At 44.8% G+C, this 17978-nt stretch overlaps 1 protein-coding gene across 1 annotated transcript in view; it reads left to right on the top strand.

The window, feature by feature from the left end:
- stat5a (signal transducer and activator of transcription 5a) overlaps positions 1–17082 on the top strand; it is a 108167-nt gene extending 91085 nt beyond the window's left edge. The window contains exons 7-20 of the mRNA XM_048245608.1: positions 2246–2376; positions 2724–2875; positions 3314–3469; positions 4722–4901; positions 5709–5796; positions 6309–6431; positions 6873–6965; positions 8235–8441; positions 10265–10359; positions 11633–11775; positions 12045–12200; positions 12403–12454; positions 13534–13638; positions 14330–17082. Coding sequence (XP_048101565.1) covers positions 2246–2376; positions 2724–2875; positions 3314–3469; positions 4722–4901; positions 5709–5796; positions 6309–6431; positions 6873–6965; positions 8235–8441; positions 10265–10359; positions 11633–11775; positions 12045–12200; positions 12403–12454; positions 13534–13638; positions 14330–14453 — 1805 coding nt within the window. The 3' untranslated portion in view covers positions 14454–17082. The remainder of the gene's footprint in view (positions 1–2245; positions 2377–2723; positions 2876–3313; positions 3470–4721; positions 4902–5708; positions 5797–6308; positions 6432–6872; positions 6966–8234; positions 8442–10264; positions 10360–11632; positions 11776–12044; positions 12201–12402; positions 12455–13533; positions 13639–14329) is intronic.
- The last annotated feature ends 896 nt before the right edge of the window (positions 17083–17978 follow it).

Raw genomic sequence — 17978 nt, forward strand, 5'->3', positions numbered from 1 at the left:
AATAAACCTATTAAGTGTACCAGTTAATTACTTACATGTGACATGTATGTTGTGTCTTCGATGTCTTGGAACAGGTCTACTAATTCACTACATAGAACATATATCAGCTGTGTTGGTACACACTTATTGCTCTTTGATACAGTGGCATAAACCCATTAAAATGAAGTGTACCAGTTAAGTACTTACAATTACATATTACATGTATGTTGTGTCATTGGTGTCTTGGAACATGTCTGCCATTTCCCTACATACTGTAGTACATGTATCAACTGTGTTGGTACACATTTATTACTCTTTTGATACAGTAGAATAAACCCATTAAAATAAAGTGTACCAGTTAAGTAGTTACATGTACATATTATATGCATCCTGTTAATGATGTCATGCATCCTGTAATTGATGTGTTGAAACGTGTCTGCTATTACACCACACAGTACATGTGAATTAGTAGACCTGTTCCAAGACGTCGAAGACAAGTAATTAACTGGTACACTTAATAGGTTTATTCCACTGTATCAAAGAGTAACAAGGTTGTAGCAGCACAGCTGTTACATGTACACTGAAGATAATGAGGCCTTGACTGGAGCTAAGAATGGTTTGTATATCAAATCTATCATGGCCAGATTTACCCCATCCAGAAGGTCTCAGGTCAGCTCTTTGCCTCTGATGAAAATTTAGGCAAATTGGCAAAGTTTTGTAAAAGCACTCAGTATTACAATGTAACAACTATATGTAGGTACCCACAAATACATAATGTAAGTACAATGATAGTACCTGATAGTACATGTTGTTACACAGGTTGTACCACTGTACCTAATTAGGTAGGTACACTGTAATAGCGACACATTAAAATAAAGTGTTACCGAAATGTTTATTGTTTACACATAAAACCAGACCTGTACATTGAAGATTTTTTTCTCTCCACATTGGGAAGTACACTCAATGCATTTTGCACTGGAAATCAGAGCAAAACATAATTTCTAAATAGATAATACACTGCACTGAAAAAGCAGTGAAACATTCGTGGAGACAAAAAAGTCAAACAAAAAAGAAAGGAAAAACCCTAACCATCCTTTCACTGACCCTGCATGAGTCTGGACACGTCAGGTGACTGACCCTGCATGAGTCTGGACACGTCAGGTGACTGACCCTGCATGAGTCTGGACACGTCAGGTGACTCAATCAACTAATGTTGCTCAAATCTCATCTGCTACGTTTGGTCCTTGTCTTTGTTCACATGCTCCTCCAGGTCTTCCGCTATCTCTTCCTCACCCTCATTCTCTTTCTCTACAGGCTTCCCCTCCCACCCTCACTCTTCCTCCTCCTCCTCCTCAGTGCTGCATTGCCTTCACTTTCTGTTCTTGACAAGAACTCACCTGTTGTTCAGTGTTAAGGACTGATTGTTGAGTTTTACAGTTATGCACCACAAGTGTCTTTACACCCGATAGTTGTGTTTGATCAATTGGTTCATGGGTGTGGTATTGTGGAAGGTAGTGTAATTGCAAAGGGTAGATATTATCTGAGATTTCTGTCTAAAGTAGAGAAATATGTGGTGTTTTGCAAAAATTGTGAGGCTGACAATGCACATAGTTGTGCGTGCAAATCTGGCCGGATGTTTTGTTCCTTTAACTGTAAGGTTTTTAACTGTAAGGTTTAACTGTGGAAAACTTGATTTTAGCTTTTAAGCAAACATGTAAGCATGTATTCACCCATAATCATCTTGAAGATCGACAAACTGCTTAGAGCAGTGACCCCTTTACTGAGCCATTTGCCTGAAGTTTGTGTGTTTTGTAAATTCTCTACTCTTTAAGCACCTTATTAATCCCACCATCAGCACCTTATTAATTGCGTTATTACATCAGTGTGTGTGTGTGTGTGTGTGTGCGTGTGTGTGTTTGTGTGTATGTTAATGTGTGGATGTGTGTGTGGTCTGAGTAATCAGACGTTGTTGCTTTTGCATTGTGTATACAGCTGCTGAAAGTGTTTATTTATGTGTTTGTTTGTTTTTTCTTGTCTCCTGTGTGTGTATACTTGTGTGTTTGTGTGTATTTTGGTCAATATATGTATCTGTGTATTTGTCTGTTTGTGTGAATATGGCTGTATGCATACACTATATGTGTGTGTGGGCATGTGTGTATGTTCTGTGTGTGTGTGTGTCTGCGTGCATCTGTGTGTGCGTGTGCCATTGTGTGTCTGTGTGTGTGTCTGTGTGTGTGTGTGTGTGTGTGTGTGTGTGTGTGTGCAGCCCAGCTGAGCAGTCTGGCCACCCTCCCCCCTGCGGAGCGACAGCTGAGAGAACCGGCGCTGCTCAGCAAGAGAGCCACAGTGGAGGCCTGGCTCACCAGGGAGGCCAATACACTACAGAAATACAGACTGGTACCGTCTCTCTCTCTCTCTGTCACACACACACACACTCACACACACACACACACTCTCTCACACACACACACACACACACACACACACACACACACACACACACACACACATACACATACACACACTCTCACACACAAACACACTTCCATCCATATTGGTGTTTTTATTTGTCACGTTATCTCTCACCTATAATCTAATAGCCATTTCCTCCCTCACTCTGCTCTCTCTGTGTGTGTGTGTGTGTGTGTGTGTGTGTGTGTGTGTGTGTGTGTGTGTGTGTGTGTGTGTGTCTTCAACTGTGTGTGTCTGTGTGTGCACGTCTGTGTGTGTGTGTGTGTCTGTAGGACCTGGCTGAGAAACACCAAAAGACATTGGCCATGCTGCGGAAGCAGCAGACGGTCATCCTGGACGACGAGCTCATCCAGTGGAAGAGACGCCAGCAGCTGGCCGGCAACGGAGGTCCCGCCGAAGGAGGCCTGGACATCCTGCAGTCCTGGTACACACACACACACACACACACACACACAAGCACACGGACACAGACAGAAAGAGAGAGAGAGAGAAATGGGAAGAGGAGAGATAGACTTCTCTGCATAGTCTGTCTGCCTCTTCACCCCCTCCATGTTTGGATACTGTCTGTCCACTAGCCACTTTTACCACTGTCTTACTGCCTCACTGTTTGAGGTTGTGTGGCTTTATGTGGTTGTACATGTACGTGTATGTGTGTGTGTGTGTCTGTGTGTGTGTGTGTGTGTGTGTGTGTGTGTGTATGTGTGTGTGTGTGTGTGTGTGTGTGTGTTTGTGTCCCTGTACCATTTTCTTCATGTGGACATAAATAAATGGTTAAAGTGTGTGTGTGTGTGTGTGTGTGTGTGTGTGTGTGTGTGTGTGTGTGTGTGTGTGTGTGTGTGTGTGTGTGTGTGTGTGCTGACAGGTGTGAGAAGCTGGCTGAGACCATTTGGCAGAACAGGCAGCAGATCAGGCGAGCGGAGCACTTGCGGCAGCAGCTGCCCATCCCCGGCCCCATCGAGGAGCTGCTCACCGAGCTCAACGGCACCATCACCGACATCATATCAGCCCTCGTCACCAGGTCTGTCTGGGGTGGGGGGGGTACCTGCCTGTCTGTCTGTCTTGACTGTGTGTGTGTGTGTGTGTGTCTGTGTGTGTGTGTGTGTGTGTGTGTGTGTCTGTGTGTGTGTGTGTGTGTGTGTGTGTGTGTGTGTGTGTGTGTGTGTGTGTGTGTGTGTGTGTGTGTGTGTAATGCCGATGCGTATGCGGCGTCGTCGCGTCGTCGCGTCGTCGCGTCGCGTGTCTGTGTCTGTGTGTGTGTGTGTGTGTGTGTGTGTGTGTGTGTGTGTGTGTGTCTGTGTCTGTGTGTGTGTGTGTGTGTGTGTGTGTGTGTGTGCTTGTGTGTGGGAGAAGGCAGTTTCATATGATTGTAGACTGTGTGTTTGGTGAGTGACAGTAAAGTTCAGTAGTAATTGTGCTGTGATGGTTGTGGATGAGATGGATGCTAACTCTATGGGGACCACCGGAGAGCAAGGGACAGGGACGGCAGGGGACAGAGGGAGGATGACCCAAAGACCTCCTAAGCCATCTTAACATGAGCTCTTTGTCTGCCTCTCACTGTCAGGAACATAATCACTCATACACCCTGTGTGTGTGTATTTGTGCATGCATGTGTGTGTCCATGAGTGTCTGTGTGTCTCTGCTTTCTGCGAGAGTGTGTGTGTGTGTGTGTGTTTTGCCTTTGGCTGTGGGCTGAACACAACATAGAAAAGCAATCAGTGTCTCATTGAATGTATGTCAGACACTGTGTCACTTTCAGGGGACTAAGCAGAGAAACTGGATGTGCTGTTTCTGTTTTTGCTCTCTTTCTCTCTCTCTTTCTCTCTCTCTTTCTCTCTCTCTCTCTTCTTCTTAATCTTATATCTGATAAAAGCTGTTTTACTTTTCAAGAAATAAGTCACAATTGAAAGAAAGAGGTCACTCAAACAAACTGACTAGCAAACTGGCCAATCAATTCAGCAGCCACACACAAACAATCTGAACAATATGTTAGGGCTGAAGAGCTGATTGTATTGTTGCAGCAGGCACAACTATGTCAATATCTGCCAGTATGGGGCTCTTGTGCTGGCCTTTGTGCATGAGGACAGGACTGAGCTGGATTTAACTTGCATGCTTATTGGGAAATCCACAACAATGTATGAAAGAAGATAATGTGTTGCTGTTTTCTTTGTTTGTTTTTGTGTGTGTGTGTGTGTTTGTGTTTGTGTGTGTGTGTGTGTGTGTGTGTGTGTGTGTGTGTGTGTGTGTGTGTGTGTGTGTGTGTGTGTGCGCAGCACCTTCATCATAGAGAAGCAGCCTCCCCAGGTGCTGAAGACCCAGACCAAGTTTGCGGCGACGGTGCGTCTGCTAGTGGGGGGCAAGCTGAATGTGCACATGAACCCACCGCAGGTCAAGGCCACCATCATCAGCGAGCAGCAGGCCAAAGCCCTGCTCAAAAACGAGAACACCAGGAAGTGAGTTCACACACACACACACACACACACACACACACACAGGTACAAAATAGATAGTGTATAATGATAGTTATCTCCTCAGCCATGCGCTGAACATACATGCATGTAAACATCTGGTAGACAACTGTACAGTACACATACAGAGAAACACATATTTATATAGTACAAACTATTATAGAATACATGGATGCAACTGTTCACATGCAATACAGACACACACACACACACACAAGCACACACAGACACACACATACTGTATACACAAACTCAGTCAGACATCCTGTGTCTATGTATGCTATGTGACAGGAACATTTAGAACAGCACAAATGGCTCAAGAGCAGTCTAGTCTACTAGTGGTCATGAATTTTTCAATGTGATTCATCTTTCCTTTATGCCTCTCTTTCCTCTCCTTCTCTCTCCCTCTGTCTTTGTCAACCCCCTTTCTCTCTCCCTAACTCCAAATCCCCTTATTCCCCCCTTCCTCCTCTCCTCTCCTCTCCTCTCCCTCTCCTCTGCTCTCCTCTCCTCTGCTCTCCTCTCCTCTCCTCTCCTCTGCTCTCCTCTGCTCTCCTCTCCTCTCCTCTCTCCTCTCCCTCCTCTCCTCTCCTCTCCTCTGCTCTCCTCTCCTCTCCCTCTCTCTCCTCTCCTCTCCTCTGCTCTGCTCTCCTCTCCTCTCCTCTCCTCTGCTCTCCTCTCCTCTCCTCTCTCTGCTCTCCTCTGCTCTCCTCTGCTCTCCTCTCCTCTCCTCTCCTCTCCTCTCCTCTGCTCTCCTCTGCTCTTGTTCCACCTCTGTGTCTCCCTCCTCAGTGACAGCAGTGGAGAGATCCTTAACAACAACTGTGTGATGGAGTACCACCAGACCACGGGCACCCTCAGCGCACACTTCAGAAACATGGTGAGATGGAGAGCGCCTCTAGTGGCCCAAAACACCCCAGCACCGTGGTGGCCTAATTTACAGTGGGGGCGTGAGAGGGATGGTGTGTGTGTGGGGGTGGGGCGGGGGTTGTAGAGGGTTAAGACAGCTGGAAGATTTTTACGTGTGAGGAGGCCGCCATGTTAAGTGTGTGTCAACAGCACTGACAAAACTCCTCTGAGGGCCAGTTTCATCTCAAGGTTGGCAGCGATGGAATACGCGATGTTACATAATCCAACAGATAAAAGTGCCTCCTTCACAAAGGCACTGATCCATCAACACTGGGTTCAGATCACGTTTGAAGAATTAAAGAGTCTATTATAGGATTTAGGCATGATGAAAAGCAAGGAAAAGCCAAGCATGACCTCCATAGTCATAAAATGAGGTGGACAGTGTTGCTTATTAAAAGAGATTATTCTATTGATGTCTCCTTTTCCGTGTCTGTCTGAATGCCTGGCCCACTTAGTGACCCTTGCGTTTTCTCCCTCCCGTAGTCCCTGAAGCGGATCAAGCGTTCAGACCGGCGGGGCGCTGAGTCGGTGACGGAAGAGAAGTTCACCATCCTCTTCGAGTCCCAGTTCAGCGTAGGCGGCAACGAGCTGGTGTTTCAGGTGAAGGTGAGCCAGCGCATCAGGAGATTTCTGTGAGTGGCGGAGGAGGAGGAGGAGGAGGAGGAGGAGCGGCTGCTGATTGGTGGGGAGAACTGCTTTGTTGTACGCTGATTGCCTCAGTTGTACCCACAGCGCTCTATACACTGTGAAAGAGGTTTCTGTGCACTGGGTGCTGGCAATTTGTCACTTCCCTGGGAGTGCTTTTTGGCCAGTGAACCCCTGACCTTGACATTGTTCCCCCTTCAGTGTCCAGAGAGGAAAGGAATTAGAGCAGTGAGAACAGAAGGTAGCGGGGTCAGCCAACACGGGAGGGAGGCCACACGGAAGACACACTTATTCTTTTGAGAGCAGACAGGGACTTGACCTGCACTGGCCTCCTCTCTTTATTCATTTGCTTCCTTCTCTTCTCTTTCCTTCAATCTGCCCCTCTCGTCCCCCTCCCCGCAGACTCTCTCCCTACCTGTGGTGGTCATTGTTCACGGTAGCCAGGACAACAACGCCACGGCAACAGTCCTGTGGGACAACGCTTTTGCTGAGCCGGTGAGTTGGGTGCTGTGGTGGTTTGGTGTATGCCTGGTGACCTTTAACCTTAATCCCAGTTGTTGTTAATTGTTGTTATCCAGAGGAAGGCCATGAGAACAGTGGTGATGGACAGAAATGAACCCAAGCACTCTGACTTTTATGCTACTCACTTTCATACTTTCATACAGGAGGCCACATCAAAACATGAAGACAAAATAATCTCTGACTAGATTTTATAGAATTTCAAACTACTTGCTTTAGGCCAACATAAAATGAGCTTAAATCAAATGACATTACTATAATAACCAGGACAATCCTCTCAATGCCCTCCGTGTTACAATGAATAACACATAACGCTGGTATATTGGCACTAATAACATAATAAAGCTTTATAAAATCACCATACAGATGTTTTGCCAGATGTTGATGTTTATCCGATGTTGCTGAGTTGGGGTAAACTTCCGTCTTGTGCAGAGCGCGTAACTGTGTCACCCCCGCGTAAGATGAACACAAGAATGGTCATGAATAGAGAAGGAACGCATCCAGTGAATCAGCTGTCCTGTGAATGGGCTCAATAGAAGCCTCTGAGCCTCCTCAGGAAGAGGAAGCATTTGTGCATTTCACAGTGTAGAATTCTTTCTCTTCTTTCTGAATGAGAAAAAGGTTGAGGTGAATATGTAATGCTTTTGAATGTTCCCTTTGTACAGTACTTCAGGAAGGAAAGGAAATTTACCAAAAGAAAAATCTTACTTACTTACTTATTAAGAGTGCCTGGGGTTCAAAGTACAACATGATGTAGGAATTCCCCTTTCACCAGCTTTCAACTTATTTTGTATCTATTTAGCACTAAGAGGGTACCCAATCAGCTTAAAACTGATGAAAAACATCAACAATGTGTCAGCCTCCATTGTCCTTATTGTAAGTCAGTGTGGCATCCAAATGAGTTTGAAGCTGTTATTTGTCAGGTAAAAAGAATTAGGGTATGTTGCTTTTCATTTAGGCTTTGAAATCTAAGTTTCCTCCTTTACATGTGTGAAATGAGCAGCAGTGTAGTGGTAGAGTGAGGACTCAGCAGCAGTGTAGTGGTAGAGTGAGGACTCAGCAGCAGTGTGGTGGTAGAGTGAGGACTCAGCAGCAGTGTGGTGGTGTAGAGTGAGGACTCAGCAGCAGTGTAGTGGTAGAGTGAGGACTCAGCAGCAGTGTAGTGGTAGAGTGAGGACTGCTTGAGCATTGCTTGGCTCATACTCTGTTCTTCCTGTCTTGTCTCTCTCTCTGTGTGTGGTACAGGGCCGGGTGCCCTTCATAGTGCCTGATAAGGTGCTGTGGTCTCAGCTGTGCGAGGCCCTGAACATGAAGTACAAAGCGGAGGTGCAGAGCACCCGGGGCCTGTCGGAGGAGAACCTGGTCTTCCTGGCCCAGAAAGCCTTCAACAGCTCCAGCGGCAACCCTGAAGACTACCGCAACATCACCATGACCTGGTCCCAGTTTAACAGGGTAAGATGGCTCGCCAATCACCACATGGGGGCTACTGAAACATTGACACCTTATAGACCTCTGACCCGTGCTTTGAGGGAATGCAACAGTCACAGGCATTTGGTGAAGAGAGCCTTGTAGCTTACAGCCAGGCAAACACTCTGGTACTGGCCTGGTTTTAGCCATGATTGAAAATTGTAGTGTGGACTGTTGAGGACTGTGATTTAGCGGGAGGTTGAGTGGACACAGGTAATTAGAGGGTACCAGGGGTCAGGCCTACAAGACCCTCCTGTGTCACGCTCAAGTGTCCCCCACCAGGAGGATAAATCTACCTGACAGTGTCCAATCAGTTGGTCTATATGTAGTGTCACTGCATGAGTGCATTTTGTACAGATTGCACACATATTAACTTGTAAACGACCCACACACACGCACTGCTGGAGAGGACAAAAGAACAGATACAGATACAGTAGGTACTCAATGATTAAAAACTAACCAATGTGGACTTTATACACACACTCACACAGACAGACAGACACACACACACACACACACACACACACACACACACACACACAGATACATGTATGTTTTTATCTGGGAGGGGAAGCTTTATGTGTTGAGAGATGCATGTGTTTGAGACATTTTATTCTGGTAATCGCTGAAGTTGTGTTCTTTCTGAGGACATCATGATCTAGATGAGAGGAAGAGACAGAGGGGTTAATAGAGAAAGAGAGACAGAGAGAGAGAGAGAGAGAAAGAGGTTCTAGACAGACCTCGTGAACTGGACAGTACCTAATGCATTTAGTCCCAGCCACCGTGATTCCTGTTAAAGTCAGCCTATTAAATGAGAGCGCGCCGGCGCATGTGTCCTTTGATTAACTGGTCATGGCTGGGTCCAGCAGCAGGAGAGATATCAGCCCGCAGATTAAACTGTCATGCTCGAGATTGAAAAACAGGAATAAACGTCCTCATCAGCCCAGTTAGGCCTAGTTTCAGCATATCTCTCATATTCTACCGCCTTGAGGGATTGATTGGTCACTCGCCCAAGGCAGTGAACACATTTAATATAGTTTAGTTGAATGAGTGTTGTTTTTTTGTTGTTGTTGCTTCATTGGTCTGTTTTCTGAGCTTATCTGCTTGGGACAGAAATAGCTGTACAATTGGTACAGTGTATTCTGTGGCTAGTGACATGGAGGAGGGGGCTCTTTGGGTCTTCCTGTGACCAGTAAATAATGAGGTTATTTTTTAGACGTGTCTGTAAAGTAGCTATTTTCTGCCTTCAGCTGCTTTACCTCTTAATTATGTCCCAATCGCCCACTATGTACAGTATGTGTAAGCACACACACAAGTGTCTTTTTTTTCTACTACCTTTTCATCGTCTCCAAACTACAGTAGGAGTCATCAGCACATCAATCCTATCTGATTCATCACAGCATGTGTGCGCATTTCTGCTCTTCCACCATGGCCTTTGGTTGACAGCAAGAGCTCTAATTTCACCTTCCCTCTTGGGTTGGAGGGCTTGTTACTCATGGCTTGTTTCACCATGGCATCCTCAAAGGTCCGCTACAGGGAGGAGGCCTTGCTAAACATGCAGAGTCGGTTTGCTCATTCCTGTAGATTCTGACCCTTATCTCATCTAGGTGCTTCATGAGATTAGGGTGTCGTCTTGTTGTGTTATGTACATACTGTATTACCACTTCAGTTTCAGATATCATCTCAAAGGTGTGATTTTGTGGTTTTACAAATGTCCTCACAAATTGTGACTCCAGGGGATTTATTCATTTAATTTCTTTACGTAGTAATACATTATGAGCATGACATTTTAATCCCCTTTCCTTCAGGAAAGTCTGCAAATGAGAAACTTCACCTTCTGGCAGTGGTTTGATGGTGTCATGGAACTCACTAAGAAACACCTGAAGCCTCACTGGAACGACGGGTAAGAGATGGGTAGAGCTATGCACTACTCTCAGTGCTTATGGACCCTTTCAACAATAAAAACAAAAACAATGCTTGAACGTTCTATTTGGGCCCCAATCTACTTCCTCTGCATTAAGATAACATATGGAATGTTAAAAAGGAAGCCTTGTGGGGCCAACTATGATGCTGATAATGGAACTCTCTTGAAAGGGTCCACTATGATACTGATAATGGAACTCTCTTGAAAGGGTCCATATGTAATCCCAGTATTCCACTTGTCCCTTTATTATAAACATCTATTAACAACATACAGTTAAGAACAAAATTATTCATACCCCTGGCAAATATTGATTTAATGATGATTTTCTCTTGACCAATATGTTTGTTGACTGATATTCTGATTCTGATATTGTTCTGAATAATTTTGGACATGCCATTTTTCATAAAAATGTTAAAAGATAAATATGCTTCTTTTTTTGATTCCATGTTTCTACCACATTGTCTTACAACCTTTTGGCATGTGCCAGTGTCATTTTCAGTCAGAACAAACATATTGGTCAAGAGAAAATCAACATTAAATCAATATTTGTCAGGGGTATGAATAATTTTGTTCTCAACTGTATATATTCCCCAGTGACACACTCAAATGGCATTAAGAATGAATGTGTCGGTGAGATTGTGTACAAATGTATAATGGAAGAAGATTTGGATAAAAAGGAGGATGCTTTGGTTTAGCAGTGGATGTTTGATGACTTTTGTGTCTTTTTGAGTGTTCTTGGCACATTGTGTTTGTGTGCCTACCTTGATCTCCCAAGTTACTGGCCAATCCTGTCCACTTGCTTAAACCCTTGTCCACTTACAAGCAAAACCCCCCATGTAGCTAACAATTTATCTCTTTTGCCATGGAAACAGGATCTAGTAGCTATGCTTTCACCTATATGGGTGGATAAAGAGGCTTATTGGCTGTGTTGCTAGATGTCCAGCATTTCAAGTAGGCTTTCATGCAATGCTCACATGAACACATGCCTATAATAGACAAAGTACTGCTGCAAGAATGTTTACAGTGTGCCCTTGGGCATGTCATCTCTACCATTAGATCACTCTTTCATTATGCATTGTATTTACTTTTGTATGTTTATGTGTTTTATTATGGATGTGCATTGTGCACGTTCCTACTGTATTTATGTGTGTGTGTGTGTGTGTGTGTGTGTGTGTGTGTGTGTGTGTATGTCTTTGTTGTGTGTGTTTGTCTGTATCTGTTTGCTGATGGTTCCGTGTGTGTTGTCCTCCAGTGCGATCCTCGGCTTTGTGAACAAACACCAGGCCCAGGACATGCTGATGTCCAAACCCAACGGCACCTTCTTGCTGCGCTTCAGTGACTCAGAGATCGGCGGCATCACCATCGCCTGGGTGGCTGAGAACCCCAACAAAGCAGGTAACAATCTCTCTCACTCTCTCTCTTTCTCTCTCTCTCTCTCTCTCTCTCTATCTCTCTCTCTCACACACACACACACACACACACACACACACACACACTTATACAGAGACTTAGACATATACATGTACACACACATGCATATGCATACATACACCCCCCCCCCACCACCACCACCACCACCACCTACTCACCCACACACTGTACACACACACACTAAATTCACACACTCACAATTTGATCTCAGCATTGCTCTGTTTGTCTGTCAGGAGAGCGTATGGTATGGAACCTAATGCCCTACACGACCAAAGACTTCTCCATCCGCTCGCTGGCAGACCGCATCAGTGACCTGAACCACCTGCTCTACCTCTACCCTGACCGGCCCAAGGATGAGGTCTTCTCCAAATACTACACCCCACCTCTCTGTAAGCAGCCATTTTGCTATCCATCACCTCCCATAGGATTTATGTATTTCAAATACAAGGGTTCTGCTGAGGATGAGAGTCCAGCAATGTGCTAAACCAATGCAGTCAAAACGAAAATTGTTCATTTGATGTCTTTTCTTTCTTTCTTTCTTTCTTCCTTTCTTTCTTTTTTTCACTTTTGCACACTACCTCGGCTCTGCAGCCAAAGCAGTGGATGGCTACGTCAAACCTCAAATCAAACAAGTTGTACCAGAGTAAGTGTGTGCCCTCTCCTCCCTTCACCACATCCAGTAGAGAATGCTGATTTGTCATTAAGTCCACCTCCGCCACCTCTCCTCTGCATACGAGTAGCATCATTATTACTAGCATTTCTAATGCGCTAGTGAGCATCCGCATTAGCGTATTAGCCTCACCAGCGGGTCGGAGACACTCAGGCCTTAATGGTCACCACAGGGACATCCTCCTACTCAGCTGCATTTGCCTTTGTAGACCGCCGCAGCAGGCTTAGTAGCAAAGATTCTAGAACAGAGCTCTGTTCTAGAATCTTTGGTTAGTATCATTAGCTTTAGCAGTTGCTGAGGGAGTGATATTAGATGCCATGTTCAATAAAGGCGTGTTAAAAGTCACTGTGAACCCCAAAGCCAAAATAGGTCTTGGGTTGTATCTTACTGTCTTTTTTAAGGACATTGTGAACCCCCACTAGCTAGCGAGCTAGCCATCAAGAAACCAAGCTAAACACATACAGGGCTCACAATAAAACGGTCGAGCAAACACATTGTTCAAGAGAAGTTCACCCAAGGGTAGGCTACTTACAATTTCAGCAGCAACAAAGCCAAGTCGGAGTCCGTTTTGCAGTCTTCTTAGAAACTACAATCTTACTACATTTTCGAGGCCTTCCGCCGAGTCACATCCAGATTTCTTCGGTCCGGGACCAGAAAGTTGCATATTCGTTTTTTCCGCGGAGAAGCACTAGGGGGAGACGAAGCACCCTCCAAACGACCCAGAAAGTGTTGTAGAACCATCAGAACGACTCTCAACCTGCATAATTAAGGTCATTTTTGCTAAAATTGTTGCATAGGGCCTCTTTAACTGTCGTCATTATTAGTGGATGGCAGGTATTCTTGCTACATTAGCAAGGCTCACAACCAGCCTGCTGTCCAGATTGGAGAGGTTGCTCCACAGAGTGAAGATGCGAGGTCCTGGTCAGGTGAACACTTGTTGCTGTGTGGCTGAAAGCTCGGTGTAGATATCTGTCTTATTTCTTTGTGTACATGCACTGCATATATAAATGTGCGGATGCCCATGTGTCCCTGTGTGTGTTTTTTGTGTTTAGATTCACAACAGCCAATGCCGACCCTGCAGTCAACCCAACCTACATGGATCACGCTGCATCACCTGCTGTTAATCATCCACACAGCTACGGCCTCTACCCACCCATGTGAGTATAGAACATGGTGCTGGCATCTAGACCAACAGGGTCACCAGGTTTCCTAACACTCGGATCATGTTTGTACACTGTCTCAACCACATTATTTGAACGGGCCCTGGCTAGACCCTGGAGACATTACAAATGTTACAGTTGACTGTTTCATAACTTTCTGTTTCAGCTAGCAGCAGGGTGTGTGCCTTTGAGCCCCATAATGACTGTTTTGTTGCCTGTGTGACAGGAATTCAGCTCACAGCTGTGAGTTCATTGACACTCCTAGCACCAAATCAGTGATTAACCTAACAATGTATTTGTTGTCTGATCAAACAGGACCTTAGACATGTATTGTATTCGAATTTGAGTGGGTGGGATGGGTTAGCACAGTTCGCAGTCCAGTTACAGTAAGTAGGCCTGCATCTATCTCTGTACAAATATGTTTTGAGTTCTCATTGAAATCTGTGCATTTCTTGGATGTGCTTTGCAAACTAAGATGCAAGTGCAGGTCTGTTGTCCTGATGATGTAACCCTGATGTAACTTCATCAATTAGGACGGTTTTTACTTTGGAGGGCAGTAGTCCTTAGAGCAGCTCGAATATTTAGAATGAAAGTGGTACAGATTGGCCTCAGGGATCTTTTCCCCCTTGTCTGTGAGTGACCATTGTGTGTGTAAGCCCCCTGCCCTCTACCTCTGCCTCTTCCCCAGGAGTGACCCCATGCTGGACACTGACGGCGACTTCGACCTGGATGACACCATGGATGTAGCACGGCATGTGGAGGAGCTGTTACGCCGACCGATTGAGAGCCAGTGGAGCGGCCAGCAGTCCTGACCACTGGCCTTTTGACCTCTTACCTCAGCCCCCTCGCCGCCCACAGCCCCCTCACTGAATCACCACCCGACCCCCCAAGGATCGTCTGCGTCTCATGCTGCCCGTGCTCACACCTGTGTCTCTCTCACTGCATTGGCGCCGATGTGAAATGTTGATAATGGTTGTGGAATTCAATATTTTCTCTTCTCATTTGTTTTGTGTTCAGCGTGCTTGCTGCCTGCCTCGTTTTGTACGGCCCCACATATGCCAGAAAGAGACACAATCATAAGGCCTAAAGCTACACCCAGTACACTATGCTACAGTGCAGCAGTAGTGAAGATGACATTCGCCAGCCATGTGATAATGTCAAGAGAAATCCAAACAAGCACATGCATGTTTTTTTTTTGTTGTATTACTGTCAGTGACTGAAATATCCCAGATAATGCATTGAGAGTTCAGAAATGTACCTGTCTTTTTTTTTTTTTAAATCCAGGTGTAGTTCATTCATGATAGTAACTGTCTTTTGATAAGGTGTCGTGAAGGATATCCTCTGATCTGCCTTGACTGACAATGTGTATGCTTGTCTCCATACACACACACACACACACACACACACACACACACACAGACACTTGCACACACACACACACACACACACACACACACGCACACATACACACACAGACACACGCACACACACACATTCTCACACTCTGTCCTTAGTCTGTCTCCCTCTGTGTCCTCTGTGCCACTGTGCAGTCCGTGCGCTTCTGTTGACTCTGTTGTCTAGTTCAAATATGACATTCTCCCTGTCCAAGAGTCCCTATCTTCAGTCCAGCCCCACCGCTCTTGTCTCTCTTTATGCCTTTGATCTCCGTGACTGAGCCTTTTGGCCCTCTCGCTTGCTGTAGTACCTGTGACCGGCCGAGTTGGTCTAAGCCCTACAACACGGCTTAGAGTGAGGAAGAAACCGATTTAGATTATGGAGGTGTTCACTGTGTCCCCTTTGGGAGTGCTGAATATGCTCATCCTTTTTAAAAACTGAAAAGCTTTTATTCAAAGTGTGTCTGGGTGGCCATTACACAAATCCACATTGTATGCTTATGGTGTAAGGTAAGGTTCAAGTCTATATTTGATGGTGGAACAATTTGCAACTGTAGCAAGTTTTTTTTTTTTCTTTAAAGATCAGTTGTCAAAACTTTTCTGCACTATGCATCCATGCTTGATGAAGACCTGAACTGTGACTGTAGATACTGTGCTGGAGATACAAGATAACATTAGAACATACTGGAAGCATCATTAGGGAGATGGGGGATTGAAGATAACATTAGAATGTGCTAGAATTGATAAGGTGATGAGGGATTGAAGATGACAGACCACGGTAGAAGAGTGATTGCTCAGTGTCAGAATTTGGACACACTCTCTACCTCTTTCACCCCCCTTTCTCTCTCTCTCTCTCTGCACACAATCTTGCTCACATGAAAAATGCAAAAAAACGCACACACATACACACACACATACACACTCAGGAGGTATGAAGTATTGGACGGATCTGTGAAAATATTGAGAAAAAAAGAACTAATCCTAAACATGCAATGTCATGAATTTATCTTTGTACAGGTCAATGCTAATGCAATCTGTTTTCTTTAACACTTTATTACACAAAGCTCATAGTCGTGTCCTTTTAATCGGTCACCTGTGCACTGGCCTGGTGTGTGTGTGTGTGAGTGAGTGAGTGAGTGAGTGTGTGTGTGTGTGTGTGTGTGTGTGTGTGTGTGTCTCAGTACCCTTGCAGAACCACCAGCCCTATCAGTTACAGCCCTTATGCTTGTGTGGTTAAAATATTCCCTCATGTGAGCCTTGCCTTTGGCTTTATTTTTCCCACAAGTTGGGATTGTCCAGTGCGCGTACTCTGCTACTGGCCAAACGGTTCACTGATATGGAGGGTGTTTCGGTTGCACACGGTCAGCATTAGCACATTAACACCAAGTGGCTGCCCTTACAGGAGAGCTTCAGGAAGTGTGGCAGGATAGAGGCTTCAGAAGTGGTCTCATGACTAAGTTGATTTGATCATTTGACAACAGTCCCTATTAACCCCCATCCATCCACCCACCCACCCACCCACTCCCAAATCTGTCTCTGTTGTTTCAAATTAGTGTTATACTCTATATTTTATAAAGGTTGTAGATGAAGACAACAAATGAGATTGAAGACAAAAAAACAAGATTGTTAAGTAAAGAAGTCTGGTGATAAGTCTTTTTTTTTTATTGTTCTTGTTTTTCTCTTGACTCTGATCTGTCTTGTTTTGCCTGTACCTTGTTTTCATGATGCTGTAAGTGGACACATTCGATGTGTGAGTGTGCTATGTGTACTTTTTGTGTGTGTGTGTGCGCGTGTGTGTCTGTCTGTTGGTGTGTTTGTGTGTGTGTCGGTTTGTGTGTGTGTGAGAAAGAGAGAGTGTATGTGAATGTTTTGTCCTTGTGTGTGTGTGTGTGTGTGTTTGTGTGTGAGAGAGAGTGAATTGTGAACGTGTAGCATCTGTGATTCCTGTTTCATGTTTGTCCTATTTTGTGGTTTTTTGGTTTTAGTGTTTGGATATGTCCAAGAAAATACAGCAATTCAAATGAATAAAGTTTTTTAAATAATTTCAGTGACAGAAGTCCTGCTCTGAATAAAATGTGTTATTTTTTTTTTTATAAATCTATCATCTGATGATGGACAGTCTCCTTCCCATCAGAGATGGCATTTTATGCAATAGTTTTTCAGTTTACTATGCTGAATTAAATATAACTATTTCAGTCTTGCGCACATATACAGTTTATTCCTGATGACAGCATGCAAACCTTTAGTGTTCTGCATGTGTATAACTCACTGGTCTTACTAGCCTACATGGTTTATTTAGAACTAAGTCAGTACATTTAAAGGGGTCTACAATAACAGCCAACAGAAAAGCATGAAATATCTTAACAAGCTACTGTGAAAAGAAGCATGTAGAGGGAGGACTAGTGGGTCGAGATCACACACAGCTTGTGACAGGACCTGCAGATATACAGTGTTTTGGATGTCGAGGGTTTGGGCCAGCCTGAAACATATGACCTACGAGAATAGGCCTACTAGAGAGGCTTATGTTCCATGTGGACATGACAGAACAGAGTTTGCATTGGCCATGCAACACGTGTCATTTCCCTCCACCACTGTGTGCCACTTCCACACCTTTGCCACATCCATTCTCTCTCTCCATCCTTTCACTCATCTGCTGTTACCATGGTAATTAATCCAGTTGTTAACTGGTCATTGAAAGCCTGTAGCTTAACAGACAGCACCGTGTTGAGAGAAGAATGCTTCCCCTCAGCGTAATGTTCATTTTGGACCCTGAATTCACACCATTGGCAGCTTCAGCTGTGGCTTGTTAGAGACTTACAATATCCCTCTCACATCTAATCTTCTCTTAACCTTCTTCATGGGCTTGTTCTTCAGTGGTTGCCATGGAAGCATTCCCCACAATGAACATTCTTGGGACTGACCACTTCGTCTAACATTTTTCTG

This window comes from Alosa alosa, chromosome 6 (assembly GCF_017589495.1).
Source record: "Alosa alosa isolate M-15738 ecotype Scorff River chromosome 6, AALO_Geno_1.1, whole genome shotgun sequence".
Lineage (NCBI taxonomy): Eukaryota > Metazoa > Chordata > Actinopteri > Clupeiformes > Clupeidae > Alosa > Alosa alosa.